The sequence below is a fragment of the Strongylocentrotus purpuratus genome, unplaced genomic scaffold (genome assembly GCF_000002235.5).
Source record: "Strongylocentrotus purpuratus isolate Spur 01 unplaced genomic scaffold, Spur_5.0 spur5_scaffold_1, whole genome shotgun sequence".
NCBI lineage: Eukaryota > Metazoa > Echinodermata > Echinoidea > Camarodonta > Strongylocentrotidae > Strongylocentrotus > Strongylocentrotus purpuratus.
The window spans coordinates 726221-745403 of NW_022145594.1; the positions used below are offsets into that span (position 1 = coordinate 726221).

Here is a 19183-nt window from a genome sequence, read left to right on the forward strand (position 1 = left end):
CTATTATTATAAAGCATGTATCCTTGTACCTTACAATATGAAAATATCAGTTACCAGGTATTGTATCAAAGTGTTTGATATCCACAGACGTTTTTTAATGTTCCACTTAATTATTATATGTTTGTATTTGTGTATTTGTAATGCAACTGTTTCCTCTCTTTTTCCTTTTCTTATATCCCCTCTCTCTCTCTCTCTTTTATGTTATGTTGTTGGTCTTCCGCTTTCCATTATGCATTGTTTAAATAATGTGACCATGATTTGTTAAAAATTCATCAGCTCGTGATGATGTATATGGAAAATAAATTAACATGAATCAACCATCAATTGTGATTTGAAATTTTAAAAATTCCCAATTCGTGGACGGTGCGCTTATAATATTTTTAAATTTTCCGTGATTTTCGTTAAAAAGCGGTTCTTCTAGAGATGCGCCGTATTCTACATTACATTACCGTGAATTTCTTTTCAATTGTAGACTAATCTGCGATTTTGTTTGTAGGTGATGACCAGCGGCCTAGCTGCCAGGCTGATCAATTCAGTTGTATCTCTGGGACTATGACATGTATTCCCAGTGGCGTACGCAGAAGGGGGGGGGGTTAACATATTGAAATCGGGCCAAAAATTTTGCAACGACTCAGCCAGCCGCTGAATTAGCGGGGGTGGGGGTAAGAGGACATATATATATATATATTTTTTGGTCCCTAAAATTGTCCCTAAAAAAAAGTAGTAGTAGTAGTAATAGTAGTAGTAGTAGTAGTAGAAGTAGTAGTAGTAGTAATAGTAGTAGTAGTAGTAATAGTAGTAGTAGTAGTAGTAGTAGTAGTAGTAGTAATAGTAGTAGTAGTAGTAGTAGTAGTAGTAGTAGCAGCAGTAGAAGTGGTAGTAGTAGTATTTGTAGTAGTAGTAGTGGTAAAATTAGTAGTAGTAGTAGTAGTAGTGGTAAAATTAGTAGTAGTAGTACTTTATTTCACTAATAATGCATCTTCTTTATGATATATTCATAGGTCATGGGCAAACGGACTTGGACCCACAGGTGATCCTCTCTTGTAACTATGAGAATGAAACGGATCCGTTCTGTGGCTTCACGCAAGATACCCTCGATGACTTTGACTGGACCAGACAGGCTGGTACCACGTCTACAGAAAATACAGGACCGAGTAACGACCATACCTATGGTTCGACAGAAGGTACGTATATGCAGCTCCAGACAGAAATAACCGTCTGGTATATATGGAGTTATTTAATAAAACTGATATTTGTCAACCTTCCCCATACACATAGAGGCGGGAGCAACAAAAAAAAAAAAAAAAATTGTGCTCACTACCCACCCCCCCCCCCCCCCTCCCCCACTGAGCGACTTTTCGGCCGGCGCGATTTTCAAATTTTCGGGAGGAAAAAAAAAAGTTGGGCCCCTTCCCCTAAGAAATTCTGGATCCGCGCCAGACTCAGTGTGCTATCATCATGAACAAATCACTGATACGACTCCTTGCTCCTTCCAGGTTACTACATTTACACCGAATCGTCCCTTCCGCAGACCCATGGTCACGTGGCCCGACTCGTCTCTCCCATGATGCAGCCGTCGACCACGCCCATCTGTTTCGCGTTCTTCTACCAGATGAACGGGGAGGACATCGGTAAGCTACGGGTACTCCTCCAGACCGCCAACGGGACGGATGACCCGACACTGCTCAAGCAATGGAGTGGTCATCAAGATGATAAGTGGTTGAAGTCGGGGATCACCATCCAACCCCAAAGTGAAGATTATCAGGTAAAATTAGGGATAACGCTAAGGCTTGTACACTGCAAAACAAGGGTGTTAAATGTAACACCATGGGTGTTAATTTTAACACCATCCCGGTATCTATATCGGAAAACACAAGCTGGTGTTATTTAACACCAGGGTTTGGAATTAAACAATTTAATTCCACTCTTGGTGTTGAAGTAATTCCGCCTTTGGTCTTAAAATCTAACACCATTATTTCAACTTGGTGTTAAAGTTCAATTCTAGTTTTGGTGTTAAAAAATCCAACACCATTGCTTTCAATACCAGTGGTGTGTAGAATTTAATCCTGTTTATTTTGTTAAAATCAATACCAATGATTTAACACTCAATTCAAAGAATCCTGCGATGTCTGTTGGATTCAGTGGTAACAATTTTCTAACTTTTCTGTCTGGAGAACAAATTTACACACTTAACGGCATGATTGCGCTGATGAAATAGGACAATAGGATAATAATAATAATAATAATGCCAAAGGATATTAGTGCCGTGTCGGGATTCGAACCCTCGACCTTTGCATCTCCAAGTCAAGCGCCTTAAACCACTCGACCACGACACTTGATTAAAATTCTATAACCACGATATCCCGAAGAGATTCTTGACAGCTAACATGCGCATGCGCATGCACGATAGGACGTCATATCATATGACAACTGTCGTCCAATGATTTTGCTCGAATCTACTAACTTATGCGCATGCGCAGTTCAACACCATCACACCAAGACTCAGAACATCAACCTGTAATTAAATATTTTGACACTCTGTTGGTGTTGAACGGACGTGAACGGACGTGAAATTAACACCAAGGTTGTTTTTTTTCTATTCCGCGCTGGTGTTAGAAATTTAACACCCTGGTTTTTGCAGTGTAGTATTTACAATCGTAATAATTATGAAATTGGTTATTTAAGAATTTATCTTTGTTTTTTGTCAGATCATTCTTGAGAGTGAGGTTGGTGGGAGCTACAGAGGTGATGTTGCAATTGACGATATAATGATTCTTGATAAATTCTGCCCTCTAGGTAAGTATGTCATTCATTGAATGAAAAACCGACTCCCCCCTAAATAAAACTAAATACATGTAGATGAATAAATAAATGAATAAATTAATAAATACAGATTTATTTTTGTCCCATGTTACTCCAACGTTATCATTATACCTTGCTGCATTTGTTAAAAGTTTGAAGTTTATTTGCTTCATATTTACATCAAAAGCACTTAATATCCATACATAGTGTGGTACGGTATGTCACTGAAACAGCTCCCGTAGGATTTTTGTTCCAAAGTTGATTTTTCTTGCTGTTTTGGCTTCAAAAGGGTCCCAATTGACCAAAAATGATGGGGTCCAAATTTTCAGACCCCTCCTTTATTTCCTGGGGGGGGGGGTCATAGACCGGGAGCCAGTGGGGGTCAACCTATCTGGGAAGGAAACCAATTTTAATGTGCACAGATGTAAAGATCGCATAGCTCCACGTAACAAATTGACCATCTGGCATGTTCTAAGTGGTGGGTGTGGCCAGGGGGACGCCCCCACCAAAAAAGTGTCCCTTTTGACGACAAAAAAAGTATTATGTAAATCATATTTTGAGGAAACCTTAAACCACCATGAGTTTGGTGCCATATGAAAGAGAGTTAAATTATCTACATTTTGATACCAATTTCAAAGAATTTGGGATTAATTAACATCGCAAATTTAAGTAAAGAACATGATTTTTGTGATTTTTTTCGAAAATTTTAATTTTATCAAAAAACATTATTTTCCATATATCAAAAATGGAGAATTGCATTTTTTCATTACTTTCCAGGAATTTGCTTATGTACAACGACAATATCCTGTGCGAGGGAGAGGTTTATATATTGTTTCAATAAAAAGTTATAGCAATCCAAAGTTATCGATTTGATTTCCACAAAAACAACATTTTTGCCCACATGTAATAACTCGTTGCATATACGTGCATTAGTGTATTAAGGACCTGTGTGGTGTGTTTACATCGAGTTTTAAAGATAACTTTGAACTAAAACCTCTAATCACCATGTATTTGGTGTCAAAAGATGGATAATTGAAATACCTTCATTCTGATATCAATTTCAATGAGTGATGTAGTGTGTGAAATTTAAATTTTGAGCCAAAAAGGTGCTTTGTAGATATTCCTCTGGGTTTTGCCAGTATATCGGTATATTAACTGGACAAACGTGATTAGACATTTAGTAGTGCAGAAAGTTCAACAGTTTGGGATTGGGGGAGGGGGCAAACATTCCAGGGGGCTCACCTTTCAGGGGCAGTGGCGTAATGAGCAAAAACGTTTTTTGGGGGGGCAGAAGAAAAATCTGCACCACCACCACTCTTACACGTTACATGCCGGCCCCGCGGAGCTATGCCAGTCAACTTATTATTCAATTATGAAAATGCACATTTACTGTTAGAAGGAGTACGTGAAGCAAAATATCTGATCAAGATTCCAACGAGGTGTCATCATAGTCGAGTGGTCTATCTCACTCCCCTGGGAATGCAAGGGACGTGGGTTCGATCACCGGCACGGAACTTGTGTCCCAATTTGAACAAGGCATTTTATTTATATACATTGCTCCTCTCCACCCAGGTGTTTAAATGGGTACCCGGAATGTGAACGTCGGTGTCGTTGGATTAGTATGCGCGCGCATGCGAAAGGGCGACATGTTATTCAATTCAATTCATTTATTTTTCCTTTTTCAATCGTTCATATTTACAATGATGAAACATTTTAACATATTCACATATTTATATACATATAGATCAATTTGCACAATACAATACATTAAACAAATAAACATGGAATTGAAAGGGAAGGACAAAAAAGCAGAGCTTGTAGGGTGTAAGCCCCCCTGTAAAAGTAATTATTCTGAATTATTATTTTATGAGAACAAAAAAAACAACAATAAAATTAACTGATTCAGTAATACAAAAAAAAAATCACTTTTAAACGCAAAACATTGATAAATACATACATGTTTATAAAAAGAAACAATCAAAGTTGCATAAAGTCACACTATAAATTATATTTGATTGGGGAATGCAAAAACCTAGTAACTATTCAGAAGAAAGCTTTTAAGTCTCCTTTTGAAAATTTGTATCGAATTACACTGTATAATATAATTTGAAAGAGAATTCCAAAGTTTTGGACATGTAAAAACAAATGTCTTTTGCGCAAAAGATGTTCTATTTAATGGTAGATGAAAAGAGCTCGCCTGGCGAGTGAGGTAACTAAGAATCAAATCATTTCTTACGAACATATCATTAAAAGGCAAAGGTAATTGTTTAGTGTCCAAGCTGAAAATACACAAGTCTTTAATTTTCAAAATGGTATTATTCAGAAAAAGATTATGTTAGAATGCTCCATGGAGAGTGTGCACTGTTCAGCATTGTAACATAATCCAGTGATGGGGTATTAACGTTGTAACTGATAAACACTTCATGAGAAACAGTTACCATTATTACAAAGAAATATCACTAGCACGATCATTCTCTATTTTGTTGATCAAAACATTGCATTGCGTTATATAAACAGTTTAGACTAATATCAATGCATAAGCCAATTTCTCGGGTAATCAATTAAACAGAACAGTATTTTAGCTATCATATCCATTTCATTTAAATTGTGATCAATTGGTTTTATTTTGCTTGCAGTGGATGATACGGTTGATGAGACGGTTGATGAAACGATTGATGAGCAGCGGCCCACATGCACACCTGATCAATTCACTTGTCTGTCAGGGGCTATCGCATGTATACCCGTTGGATGGCGGTGTGACGGTCTCCCAGAATGTGACGATCAGAGCGACGAATTGGAATGTAGGTTACTATTTTCATCTATAGAGCTTGGTCCAATGGTGACCCTGAAGGGACATCGCAAATAGACCAAATAGCGAATTATTCACGACTAAATTCGCGACGTCGTAAATTTTATCGCCAATTTTTCACGACGAAATTCACGCAATTCACGATATCTTCAATTTCGTCGTGAAAAATTGGCGACGTCGTGAATTTTATCGCCAATTTTTCGCGATTTAGTCTATTCGCGATGTCCCTTCTTGGCCACCATATGGCTGCCTTAAAATAGTGTGATGCGAATTTAGTTTACTGTATATTCACTAAAATATTTTGATGAATATTCAACAAGATTTATCGCGAAAATAATAGCTATCAAACAAACAAGTTGGAGCTCAATACGCAATGACCTCCTTGAAGCGCTTACAAACGTGTCGTAATCGTTTCATCTGATCGTGATGCGGATCAAAGGGTGGGTTGGACAGGGAGGAATGTTGTGATTAGTATAACATTTCTGATTTACACCCTACAATGCTGTATCGAGGGTGAGCCTTCGGTGTGTTTGGTGGGAAATCTCGTTGTCGCTGTTGTTGTCGTTGTCGTTGTCGCTGTTGTTGTCGTTGCCATTGTCGTTGTTGGTCAGGTCTGACCAGGCCCTAAACTAGTTCTTTATTTATAACATAACAATATGTATTATCAACTACTCGGCATTATGTAACATTGGCATTTATACATGGGAATTTACTTGAGCCTATTATTATAAAGCATGTATCCTTGTACCTTACAATATGAAAATATCAGTTACCAGGTATTGTATCAAAGTGTTTGATATCCACAGACTTTTTTTAATGTTCCACTTAATTATTATATGTTTGTATTTGTGTATTTGTAATGCAACTGTTTCCTCTCTTTTTCCTTTTCTTATATCCCCTCTCTCTCTCTCTCTCTCTCTCTCTTTTATGTTTTGTTGTTGGTCTTCCGCTTTCCATTATGCATTGTTTAAATAATGTGACCATGATTTGTTAGAAATTCATCAGCTCGTGATGATGTATATGGAAAATAAATTAACATGAATCAACCATCAATTGTGATTTGAAATTTTAAAAATTCCCAATTCGTGGACGGTGCGCTTATAATATTTTTAAATTTTCCGTGATTTTCGTTAAAAAGCGGTTCTTCTAGAGATGCGCCATATTCTTTTGATTCAAGTGCACAACTACATTACCGTGAATTTCTTTTCAATTGTAGACTAATCTGCGATGTTGTTTGTAGGTGATGACCAGCGGCCTACCTGCCAGGCTGATCAATTCAGTTGTATCTCTGGGACTATGACATGTATTCCCAGTGGCGTACGCAGAAGGGGGGGGGGGGGGGTTAACATTTTGAAATCGGGCCAAAAATTTTGCAACGACTCAGCCAGCCGCTGAATTAGCGGGGGGGGGGGGAGAGGACATATATATATATATATTTTGGTCCCTAAAATTGTCCCAAAAAAAAGTAGTAGTAGTAGTAATAGTAGTAGTAGTAGTAGTAGAAGTAGTAATAGTAGCAGCAGTAGAAGTGGTAGTAGTAGTAGTAGTAGTAGTAGTAGTAGTGGTAAAATTAGTAGTAGTAGTAGTAGTAGTAGTAGTAGTAGTAGTAGTAGTAATAGTAGTAGTAGTAGTAGTAGTAGTAGTAGTAGCAGCAGTAGAAGTGGTAGTAGTAGTAGTAGTAGTAGTATTAGTAGTAGTAGTAGTAGTGGTAAAATTAGTAGTAGTAGTAGTAGTAGTAGTAGTGGTAAAATTAGTAGTAGTAGTACTTTATTTCACTGATAATGCATCTTCTTTATGATATATTCATAGGTCATGGGCAAACGGACTTGGACCCACAGGTGATCCTCTCTTGTAACTATGAGAATGAAACGGATCCGTTCTGTGGCTTCACGCAAGATACCCTCGATGACTTTGACTGGACCAGACAGGCTGGTACCACGTCTACAGAAAATACAGGACCGAGTAACGACCATACCTATGGTTCGACAGAAGGTACGTATATGCAGCTCCAGACAGAAATAACCGTCTGGTATATATGGAGTTATTTAATAAAACTGATATTTGTCAACCTTCCCCATACACATAGAGGCGGGAGCAACAAAAAAAAAAAAAAAATTGTGCTCACTACCCACCCCCCCCCCCCCCCTCCCCCACTGAGCGACTTTTCGGCCGGCGCGATTTTCAAATTTTCGGGAGGAAAAAAAAAAGTTGGGCCCCTTCCCCTAAGAAATTCTGGATCCGCGCCAGACTCAGTGTGCTATCATCATGAACAAATCACTGATACGACTCCTTGCTCCTTCCAGGTTACTACATTTACACCGAATCGTCCCTTCCGCAGACCCATGGTCACGTGGCCCGACTCGTCTCTCCCATGATGCAGCCGTCGACCACGCCCATCTGTTTCGCGTTCTTCTACCAGATGAACGGGGAGGACATCGGTAAGCTACGGGTACTCCTCCAGACCGCCAACGGGACGGATGACCCGACACTGCTCAAGCAATGGAGTGGTCATCAAGATGATAAGTGGTTGAAGTCGGGGATCACCATCCAACCCCAAAGTGAAGATTATCAGGTAAAATTAGGGATAACGCTAAGGCTTGTACACTGCAAAACAAGGGTGTTAAATGTAACACCATGGGTGTTAATTTTAACACCATCCCGGTATCTATATCGGAAAACACAAGCTGGTGTTATTTAACACCAGGGTTTGGAATTAAACAATTTAATTCCACTCTTGGTGTTGAAGTAATTCCGCCTTTGGTCTTAAAATCTAACACCATTATTTCAACTTGGTGTTAAAGTTCAATTCTAGTTTTGGTGTTAAAAAATCCAACACCATTGCTTTCAATACCAGTGGTGTGTAGAATTTAATCCTGTTTATTTTGTTAAAATCAATACCAATGATTTAACACTCAATTCAAAGAATCCTGCGATGTCTGTTGGATTCAGTGGTAACAATTTTCTAACTTTTCTGTCTGGAGAACAAATTTACACACTTAACGGCATGATTGCGCTGATGAAATAGGATAATAGGATAATAATAATAATAATAATGCCAAAGGATATTAGTGCCGTGTCGGGATTCGAACCCTCGACCTTTGCATCTCCAAGTCAAGCGCCTTAAACCACTCGACCACGACACTTGATTAAAATTCTATAACCACGATATCCCGAAGAGATTCTTGACAGCTAACATGCGCATGCGCATGCACGATAGGACGTCATATCATATGACAACTGTCGTCCAATGATTTTGCTCGAATCTACTAACTTATGCGCATGCGCAGTTCAACACCATCACACCAAGACTCAGAACATCAACCTGTAATTAAATATTTTGACACTCTGTTGGTGTTGAACGGACGTGAACGGACGTGAAATTAACACCAAGGTTGTTTTTTTTCTATTCCGCGCTGGTGTTAGAAATTTAACACCCTGGTTTTTGCAGTGTAGTATTTACAATCGTAATAATTATGAAATTGGTTATTTAAGAATTTATCTTTGTTTTTTGTCAGATCATTCTTGAGAGTGAGGTTGGTGGGAGCTACAGAGGTGATGTTGCAATTGACGATATAATGATTCTTGATAAATTCTGCCCTTTAGGTAAGTATGTCATTCATTGAATGAAAACCGACTCCCCCCTAAATAAAACTAAATACATGTAGATGAATAAATAAATGAATAAATTAATAAATACAGATTTATTTTTGTCCCATGTTACTCCAACGTTATCATTATACCTTGCTGCATTTGTTAAAAGTTTGAAGTTTATTTGCTTCATATTTACATCAAAAGCACTTAATATCCATACATAGTGTGGTACGGTATGTCACTGAAACAGCTCCCGTAGGATTTTTGTTCCAAAGTTGATTTTTCTTGCTGTTTTGGCTTCAAAAGGGTCCCAATTGACCAAAAATGATGGGGTCCAAATTTTCAGACCCCTCCTTTATTTCCTGGGGGGGGGGGGGGGGGTCATAGACCGGGAGCCAGTGGGGGTCAACCTATCTGGGAAGGAAACCAGTTTTAATGTGCACAGATGTAAAGATCGCATAGCTCCACGTAACAAATTGACCATCTGGCATGTTCTAAGTGGTGGGTGTGGCCAGGGGGACGCCCCCACCAAAAAGTGTCCCTTTTGACGACAAAAAAGTATTATGTAAATCATATTTTGAGGAAACCTTAAACCACCATGAGTTTGGTGCCATATGAAAGAGAGTTAAATTATCTACATTTTGATACCAATTTCAAAGAATTTGGGATTAATTAACATCGCAAATTTAAGTAAAGAACATGATTTTTGTGATTTTTTTCGAAAATTTTAATTTTATCAAAAAACATTATTTTCCATATATCAAAAATGGAGAATTGCATTTTTTCATTACTTTCCAGGAATTTGCTTATGTACAACGATAATATCCTGTGCGAGGGAGAGGTTTATATATTGTTTCAATAAAAGTTATAGCAATCCAAAGTTATCGATTTGATTTCCACAAAAACAACATTTTTGCCCACATGTAATAACTCGTTGCATATACGTGCATTAGTGTATTAAGGACCTGTGTGGTGTGTTTACATCAAGTTTTAAAGATAACTTTGAACTAAAACCTCTAATCACCATGTATTTGGTGTCAAAAGATGGATAATTGAAATACCTTCATTCTGATATCAATTTCAATGAGTGATGTAGTGTGTAAAATTTAAATTTTGAGCCAAAAAGGTGCTTTGTAGATATTCCTCTGGTTTTTGCCAGAATATATCGGTATATTAACTGGACAAACGTGATTAGACATTGAGTAGTGCAGAAAGTTCAACAGTTTGGGATTGGGGGAGGGGGCAAACATTCCAGGGAGCTCACCTTTCAGGGGCAGTGGCGTAATGAGCAAAATCGTTTTTTGGGGGCAGAAGAAAAATCTGCACCACCACCACTCTTACACGTTACATGCCGGCCCCGCGGAGCTATGCCAGTCAACTTATTATTCAATTATGAAAATGCACATTTACTGTTAGAAGGAGTACGTGAAGCAAATATCTGATCAAGATTCCAACGAGGTGTCATCATAGTCGAGTGGTCTATCTCACTCCCCTGGGAATGCAAGGGACGTGGGTTCGATCACCGGCACGGAACTTGTGTCCCAATTTGAACAAGGCATTTTATTTATATACATTGCTCCTCTCCACCCAGGTGTTTAAATGGGTACCCGGAATGTGAACGTCGGTGTCGTTGGATTAGTATGCGCGCGCATGCGAAAGGGCGACATGTTATTCAATTCAATTCATTTATTTTTCCTTTTTCAATCGTTCATATTTACAATGATGGAACATTTTAACATATTCACATATTTATATACATATAGATCAATTTGCACAATACAATGCATTAAACAAATAAACATGAAATTGAAAGGGAAGGACTAAAAAGCAGAGCTTGTAGGGTGTAAGCCCCCCTGTAAAAGTAATTATTCTGAATTATTATTTTATGAGAACAAAAAAAACAACAATAAAATTAACTGATTCAGTAATACAAAAAAAAAATCACTTTTAAACGCAAAACATTGATAAATACATACATGTTTATAAAAACAAACAATCAAAGTTGCATAAAGTCACACTATAAATTATATTTGATTGGGGAATGCAAAAACCTAGTAACTATTCAGAAGAAAGCTTTTAAGTCTCCTTTTGGAAATTTGTATCGAATTACACTGTATAATATAATTTGAAAGAGAATTCCAAAGTTTTGGACATGTAAAAAAACAATGTCTTTTGCGCAAAAGATGTTCTATTTAATGGTAGATGAAAAAGCTCGCCTGGCGAGTGAGGTAACTAAGAATCAAATCATTTCTTACGAACATATTATTAAAAGGCAAAGGTAATTGTTTAGTGTCCAAGCTGAAAATACACAAGTCTTTAATTTTCAAAATGGTATTATTCAGAAAAAGATTATGTTAGAATGCTCCATGGAGAGTGTGCACTGTTCAGCATTGTAACATAATCCAGTGATGGGGTATTAACGTTGTAACTGATAAACACTTCATGAGAAACAGTTACCATTATTACAAAGAAATATCACTAGCACGATCATTCTCTATTTTGTTGATCAAAACATTGCATTGCGTTATATAAACAGTTTAGACTAATATCAATGCATAAGCCAATTTCTCGGGTAATCAATTAAACAGAACAGTATTTTAGCTATCATATCCATTTCATTTAAATTGTGATCAATTGGTTTTATTTTGCTTGCAGTGGATGATACGGTTGATGAGACGGTTGATGAAACGATTGATGAGCAGCGGCCCACATGCACACCTGATCAATTCACTTGTCTGTCAGGGGCTATCGCATGTATACCCGTTGGATGGCGGTGTGACGGTCTCCCAGAATGTGACGATCAGAGCGACGAATTGGAATGTAGGTTTACTATTTTCATCCATAGAGCTTGGTCCAATGGTAGCCCTGAAGGGACATCGCAAATAGACCAAATAGCGAATTATTCACGACGAAATTGGCGACGTCGTGAATTTTATCGCCAATTTTTCGCGATTTAGTCTATTCGCGATGTCCCTTCTTGGCCACCATGGCTGCCTTAAAATAGTGTGATGCGAATTTAGTTTACTTTATATTCACTAAAATATTTTGATGAATATTCAACAAGATTTATCACGAAAATAATAGCTATCAAACAAACAAGTTGGAGCTAGCTCAATAGGCAATGACCTCCTTGAAGCGCTTACAAACATGACGTAATCGTTTCATATGATCGTGATGCGGATCAAAGGGTGGGTTGGACAGGGGGGATTGTTAATCTTGTGATTATATGTTTGTCATCATTATAACATTTCTGATTTACACCCGACAATGTTGTATGCAGGGGGAGCCTTCGGCGTGTTTGGTGGGAATCTCGTTGTCGCTGTTGTTGTCGTTGCCGTTGTCGTTGTTGGTCAGGTCTGACCAAGCCCTAAACTTGTTATTACAAAACAATATTTATTATCAACTACTCGGCATTCTGTAACATTAGCATTTATACATGGGAATTTACATGAGCCTAGTTTTAAAAACTTGTATCCTTGTACCTTACAATATGAAAATCTCAATTACCAGGAATTGTATCAAGGTGTTTGACATCCACAGACGTTGTATGTTCCACTTAATTGTTAATGCAACTCTCTCTCTCTCTCTCTCTCTCTCTCTCTCTCTCTTTCAATTTTTGGTGTTGGTCATCCGCTTTCCATTATGCATTGCTTACATAATGTTACCATGATATTTTAGAAATTCATCAGCTCGTGATGATGTATATGGAAAATATATTAACATGAATCAACCATCAATTGTGATTTGAAATTTTAAAATTCCCAATTCGTGGACGGTGCGCTTATAATATTTTTAAATTTTCCGTGATTTTCGTTAAAAAGCGGTTCTTCTAGAGATGCGCCATATTCTTTTGATTCAAGTGCACAACTACATTACCGTGAATTTCTTTTCAATTGTAGACTAATCTGCGATTTTGTTTGTAGGTGCTGACCAGCGGCCTAGCTGCCAGGCTGATCAATTCAGGTGTATCTCTGGGACTATGCCATGTATCCCGATTGATTTGCTGTGCAATGGTCGACCAGAATGTTCGGATGGGAGTGACGAGTTAGAATGTGGTATGTACTTCATAACTTCTAACCCTTGCTTCAACTTTACAGCTCTATTTTTACACAGTAATTCAGCTAAGCTATAACATTTCATGTGCAATAACAAGAAATAGACCAACGCTGTTAAACACCAAAACAAGAACATCCTACAAAAATTATTTCGCACGCAGGAATTATATAAACCTCAGGAATACTTATTCATGACGGACAACGTTTTATGTTCCTCCTCTCGATGCTTGTTAGATATTCTGTTTGTTGGTTTCTCTGTTTTGTATTTAATGGTATTCTAGAGGTTAACAATCTGCGGTGGATATATCACCGGACTGTTGAGTCCGGCCGCGGCGATAATTTCCTTTGGCAAGGCATTGATCTACATTCGCCACACTCAACGCAGGTGATGTAAATGGGTACCTGGCAGGAATTAATTCCGTGAAATGCTAGAGCGCCGTATGGTAGCCGTGCTAAAGCGAGGGTAATAATCAGGAGCGCCAGGAGTGGCACGTATGACAGACATGAGCGCTATACAATAACCCACTATTATTATTATAATTAGTATTGTTATTATTATTATTATTATCATTATTATAATATAAGTTCAAACTACACGATCTCTCTTTCGGGGCAAATTAGAAACATTTCTATACGAAAACTTAGGGCAGAAGTAATCTGAATTTGTCCGAGCCCAGCAAACACGCGACGGTCCCTTCACGTCCTCCAAGCGTCTTTACAGGATGTTCAAATGTTTCGAGATAGCGCATAGCAGGCGCGGATCCAGGATTTTCCAAAGGGGGGCCGGAAGTTTGAAAATTGCGCCGACCGTTTTTTTCAAGGTCATATAAGAAGCATCATACCATTACAATTTTTTGACATTTTCATCGGGGGGGGGGCTATAGCCTCTTATCCGAAAAAGTAACTTTCTGGTTTCACAATTCGGCTAGCGAGCGAAGCGAGCGAGCAACAATTTGAGCAAAATATGTATTTTGTGAAAGTGTTATTTATAACCAAAATAAACGAGAAAAGATATCAAAAAATCATATGCGGGTAGCTCGCTAACCCCCCCCCCCCCATGACGCGCGAAGCGCGGAAGCTTTGACCTTTCATTAATTATTAGAGAAAGAAGACGATTTGTTGTACCATTCTCGACTCTTAATCCTTCTCTGAATTCAGTTTTCCCCTCCCGCGCAAAGCGCGGAAGCTTTGACATTTTATAGTTTTAATGAAATTATTAGAGAAAAAGATGATTCGTTGTTCCATTCTCGACTCTTAATCCTTGTCTGAATTCAGTTCCCCCCCCCCCCCCCTCCCGCGCGAAGCGCGGAATCTTAGACGTTTCATTAAATTATTAGAGAAAGAAGACGATTCGTTGTACCATTCTCGACTCTTAATCCTTGGGTGTATTCAGTTTCCTCCTGCCCGCGCAAAGCGCGGAAGCTTTGCCCTTTCATTAATTATTATAGAAAGAAGATTTGTTGCACCATTCTCGACTCTTATTACTTGACTGAATTCACCCCCCCCCCCCTCCCGCGCGAAGCACGGAAGCTTTGGCCTTTCATAGTTTAATGAAATTATTAGAGAAAGAAGATGATTCGTTGTACCGTCATCGACTCTTAATCCTTGTCTGAATTAAGTTCCCGCTCCCCCCCCCCCCCCTCCCACGCGTAGCGCTGAAGCTTTGACGTTTAATTAATTATAAGGAATAGGAGACGATTCTTTGTACCATTCTCGACTCTTAATCCTTGTCTGAATTGAGTTCCCGTCCCCCCCCCCCCCACCTCCCGCGCGTAGCGCGGAAGCTTTGACGTTTAATTAAATTATAAGGAAAAGGGGACGATTCTTTGTACCATTCTCGACTCTTAATCATTGTCTGAATTGAGTTCCCGCCCCCCCCCCCCCCCCTCCCGCGCGTAGCGCGGAAGCTTTGACGTTTAATTAAATTATAAGGAAAGGGGACGATTCTTTGTACCATTCTCGACTCTTAATCATTGTCTGAATTGAGTTCCCGCCCCCCCCCCCACTCCTCCCGCGCGAAGCGCGGAAACGTTGACGTTTCATTAAGTATTACAGAAAGAAGATGATTCGTTGTACCGTCATCGACTCTTTATCATTGTCTGAATTAAGTTTTCCCTTGGCCGCGCATAGCGCGTAAGCTTTGACGGTTTATTAAATTATTAGAGGAAGAAGAGGATCATTTTATCATTCTCGACTCTTAATCCTTATCTGAATTAAGTTTTCCCTTGCCCGCGCGTAGCGCGTAAGCTTTGACCGTTTATTAAATTATTATCCTTCTTTGAATTCAGTTTTTCCCCTCCCACGTGAAGCGCTGAAACGTTGACGTTTCATTAAATTATTAGAGAAAGAAGATGATTCGTTGCACCGTCATCGACTCTTTTTCCTTATCTGAATTGAGTTTCCCCCCCCCCCCCCATTCTCGCGCGAAGCACGGAAGCTTTGACGTTTCATTAGATTATTAGAGAAAGAAGACGATTCGTTGTACCGTTCTCGACTCTTAATCCTTGTCTAAATTGAGTTCCCGCCCCCCCCCCCCCCTCCCGAGCGAAGCGCGGAAACGTTGACGTTTCATTAAATTATTTGAGAAAGAAGATGATTCGTTTTACCATTCTCGACTCCCAATCCTTGTCTGAATTCAGTTGCCCCCCTCCCGAGCGATGCGCGGAAGCTTTGACATTTCATTAAATTATTGGAGAAAGAAGACGATTCGTTGTACCGTTCTCTATTACACCTACCATGGATAAATCACGGCCGGGAGCGTCATAATTTTTGTGTTATCGGGCGAGGGCCGGGGCCGGGGCGTAGCGACCAAGCGAGATTTTGCAATGTTGAATGCTGAAATTATGCATTCTAAAAAATCCCTAAGCCCGATATGTACGTTCTTTCCGCTATATTTATTTCTAGCTATATTTCTAAATTTCCTGGAGACTTGTCCCCATATCGGGCCCAGGATCGCCGCCCCTGTCCATGATTACTACCAACATGAGTTCTAATACAATCACAAGCGAGTCGATACGAGCTGGATCCAAATGAAGGGCAAAATAAGAGTTGTGAAGCGGCCCTACCGTTAATTTAAAATTTGACTGTTGAGTATATAACTTCTATTTAAAAGACATCCAAAATATTGTGCCCTTTTCAAATTTCTCACTAAAGAGTGATGACCGCAGGGGCTGTTCTTAACGTTTAACTTTGAATCCGCGGCTCGAGATTTTAGGCGGCCGGCCCGGCCCCCCTCTATTCAATAACGTTTGCCAATGAGCCTTCTGGAATGTCCCCTAATCTCCCGATTACAGTTTTCCCATATTTGTCGTTACTGTCACTTAGCGCCATTTCCTTGTCTTTGCCCCTTTCTCACCCTACTTTTCTCTCCCCCCCCCCCACTCAGTGTTATCTAGGGTACGCACATTTATGTTCCCTCTCTTTGAAAGCACCCCTCTGTCTCCGGTGTGTAAAGTCAGTACGGGCCGGATTTTTGTGTATTGCGGGCCGGACTTTGTTTCGTGAAAAGTAACTCTTTATCGGAAATTTAGGGAACACAAATTCGGTCCCTCTCTTCTATTTTCTTTTCTCTTCTTTTTTCCTTTCTCTTCTCCTTTCTTTTCTCTTCTCCTTTTTTTTTCTCCTCTTCTCCTTTCTTTTTTTCTCTTCTTTTCTTCCTCTTTTTTTTTCTTCCTTTTTTTTGCGCCGCCAATAGGGGGGGGGGGGCCGCGGCCGTTTCGGGCCCCCCCTGGATCTGCCACTGCATAGGCGTCACAAGAAGGTTTCGTGTTTCGCAGGAATTTCCCGGAACAGTGTTGTAGCTATAAGGGGACACGGGGTAGGGGTACGTGCAAAAGGAGAAAAGGGGAAATGGAATAAAATGGAGAAAACGAGAGAATAATAAAGGGAGAAAGGAAAAAAGACGAAAAAGATGTCGATATGATATCCCCCTGCATATTTCTAATCCAGTATAATGGGTTGCATTGAACCAAAACAAAACAACAAACATTTTGTTCGTGTAAGACAGGTGCCTAGTTGATGTGAGCACCGACATTGTTAGTCATGTAAAGCCTGAGATATAGCAAGCGCCTTGAGCACCTTGCATAGCTGATATTCAATTCAATTCAAATTTATTGGTCCAAAAGGAAATTTGCGTTAACATGCATTATTCACAGAGAAAAATAAATAAAATCTACATGTGACATGATACATAAGTACAACATAAATCGAGTATATATAGAGAGAATAAACATAAACCACTTCAACATTCATATCATATCGATATTTTATCTGAATTTATAAGCCCTATATTATATAATAATATATAATACATGTTACTATGCAGTGTAATGATCGTATATTAAGTTGATGGACAGTACTAATAATAATGTTTTTGGATGCCCAAAACAGAACATTTATACACATGTTAATTCGATATAGGCCCACATAGGTAAAACTCATGCATGGCTGTATCCGAAATAATAACCATCAGAAAATACACTCTTTTTCTTCTTTTTTTCTGAAAACTTATGATTACAATGATATATATTTGTTTAATGAATAGATGACGTTTGGCATTAAATCGATACAATAAGATGATGAGCTGTTGATTTAGCAGTCTGTTAGCTCTATCAATACTGCCCTCTTGTGACGGATGTTTGACTATGTTATGTTCCTGGGCAGGTTGGGAACGCCCATGAAATGATTTATTTCTACTTTCATAAGTAACATAATTTTGAAAACGTACCGATGATACAATTACAAAGTTAAAGATTGATTTATATCATGATCCTGTAGTTTGACTGTCAAAAAAGGGGTACAGGGCTGCCGAAATCCATCAGTTGAAACGATTTATCTCAAACTATTTTTGCCTATCTATCGAATGTATTTTCCTTCTTGCCATAATGAGCATGCATTTTGCCATTGGGTAATGCTATGGTCACATTACCCAAAAGTAGCCTGCTCGGCGGCCGAGCGGCGGGTTTTTAACCAATTCTGCCCGGCGGCTGCCCGGCCACCGAGCGGCGACCGGCCAGTCACCGCTCGTTATTAGGGCATCGCTCGGTCGCCGCTGAAGTTTTAGCGCGGAGTTAAAATTTGGGCGGCGCCTGCCCACTTTTCACTCGCCGCCCAAAATACGCTCGGTGCCTGGGCGGTCGCCGCCCGGGCACCGAACTAATCGCTGGGCGATGCCTAATTCCAGCAGCTACCGAGCAGGCTACTGATCGGTCGGTCGCTGCTCTAATTTGTGACCATAGCTTAATAATAACAATAATAGGCATTTATATAGCGCCGTCGATCTAGGCAATTCTATTGGACAGATTAATTATTACCCCGGCTTTAGCCTAGCTGCCATTACAGCGCTCTAGCATTTTAAGGAATTAATTCCTGCCAGGTACCCATTTACCTCACCTGGGTCGAGTATGGCAAATGAAGATTAATACCTTGCCAAATGACATTGTTGCCGTGTCCGGGATCGAACCACGACCTTCGAATTTCAAGTCAAGCGCTTAAACCACTCGACTACGACACTTCTTTATCCCTCCTCATAGTCTAACAATAATTGTCCTTTATCCTCCTCTTTCTCACCCCATCTCTCCCCTAGCCGTAGCTAATTTCTCGCATATATACCTGAAACAGGGAGGGGGAGTTTTGCACACGCACTAAATTGATTTGGACTACGACTTCGATATAGTCGCCCACCCCCCCCCCCCCCCCCCCCCCCCCTCCTGAAAAAGAGCTTATACATGCTCAAGTTGTATCTCGACTAACGACTAACGTGAATATCTAGCCCTATGTTTATTGGATGAGGATCTTTATCTGACCGCTAAGAAAGCAATAGGATTAATGCCACGTTAAAGGCATTTAGACCTACATTGTCTTTGTTTCGAACCCCAAACCTCACAGTTACGGGACCACTTAAGTGCTCTACTACCAAGGTACTCTC

At 39.5% G+C, this 19183-nt stretch overlaps 1 protein-coding gene across 1 annotated transcript in view; it reads left to right on the top strand.

Moving 5' to 3' along the window:
• The first annotated feature begins 11861 nt into the window (after positions 1 to 11861).
• Positions 11862 to 19183, top strand: part of SFRP (secreted frizzled-related protein) — a 38768-nt gene continuing 31446 nt past the window's right edge. Inside the window, exons 1-2 of the mRNA XM_030976910.1 lie at positions 11862 to 12022; positions 13126 to 13257. Of these exons, the coding sequence (XP_030832770.1) occupies positions 13182 to 13257 (76 nt within the window). The 5' untranslated portion in view covers positions 11862 to 12022; positions 13126 to 13181. The remainder of the gene's footprint in view (positions 12023 to 13125; positions 13258 to 19183) is intronic.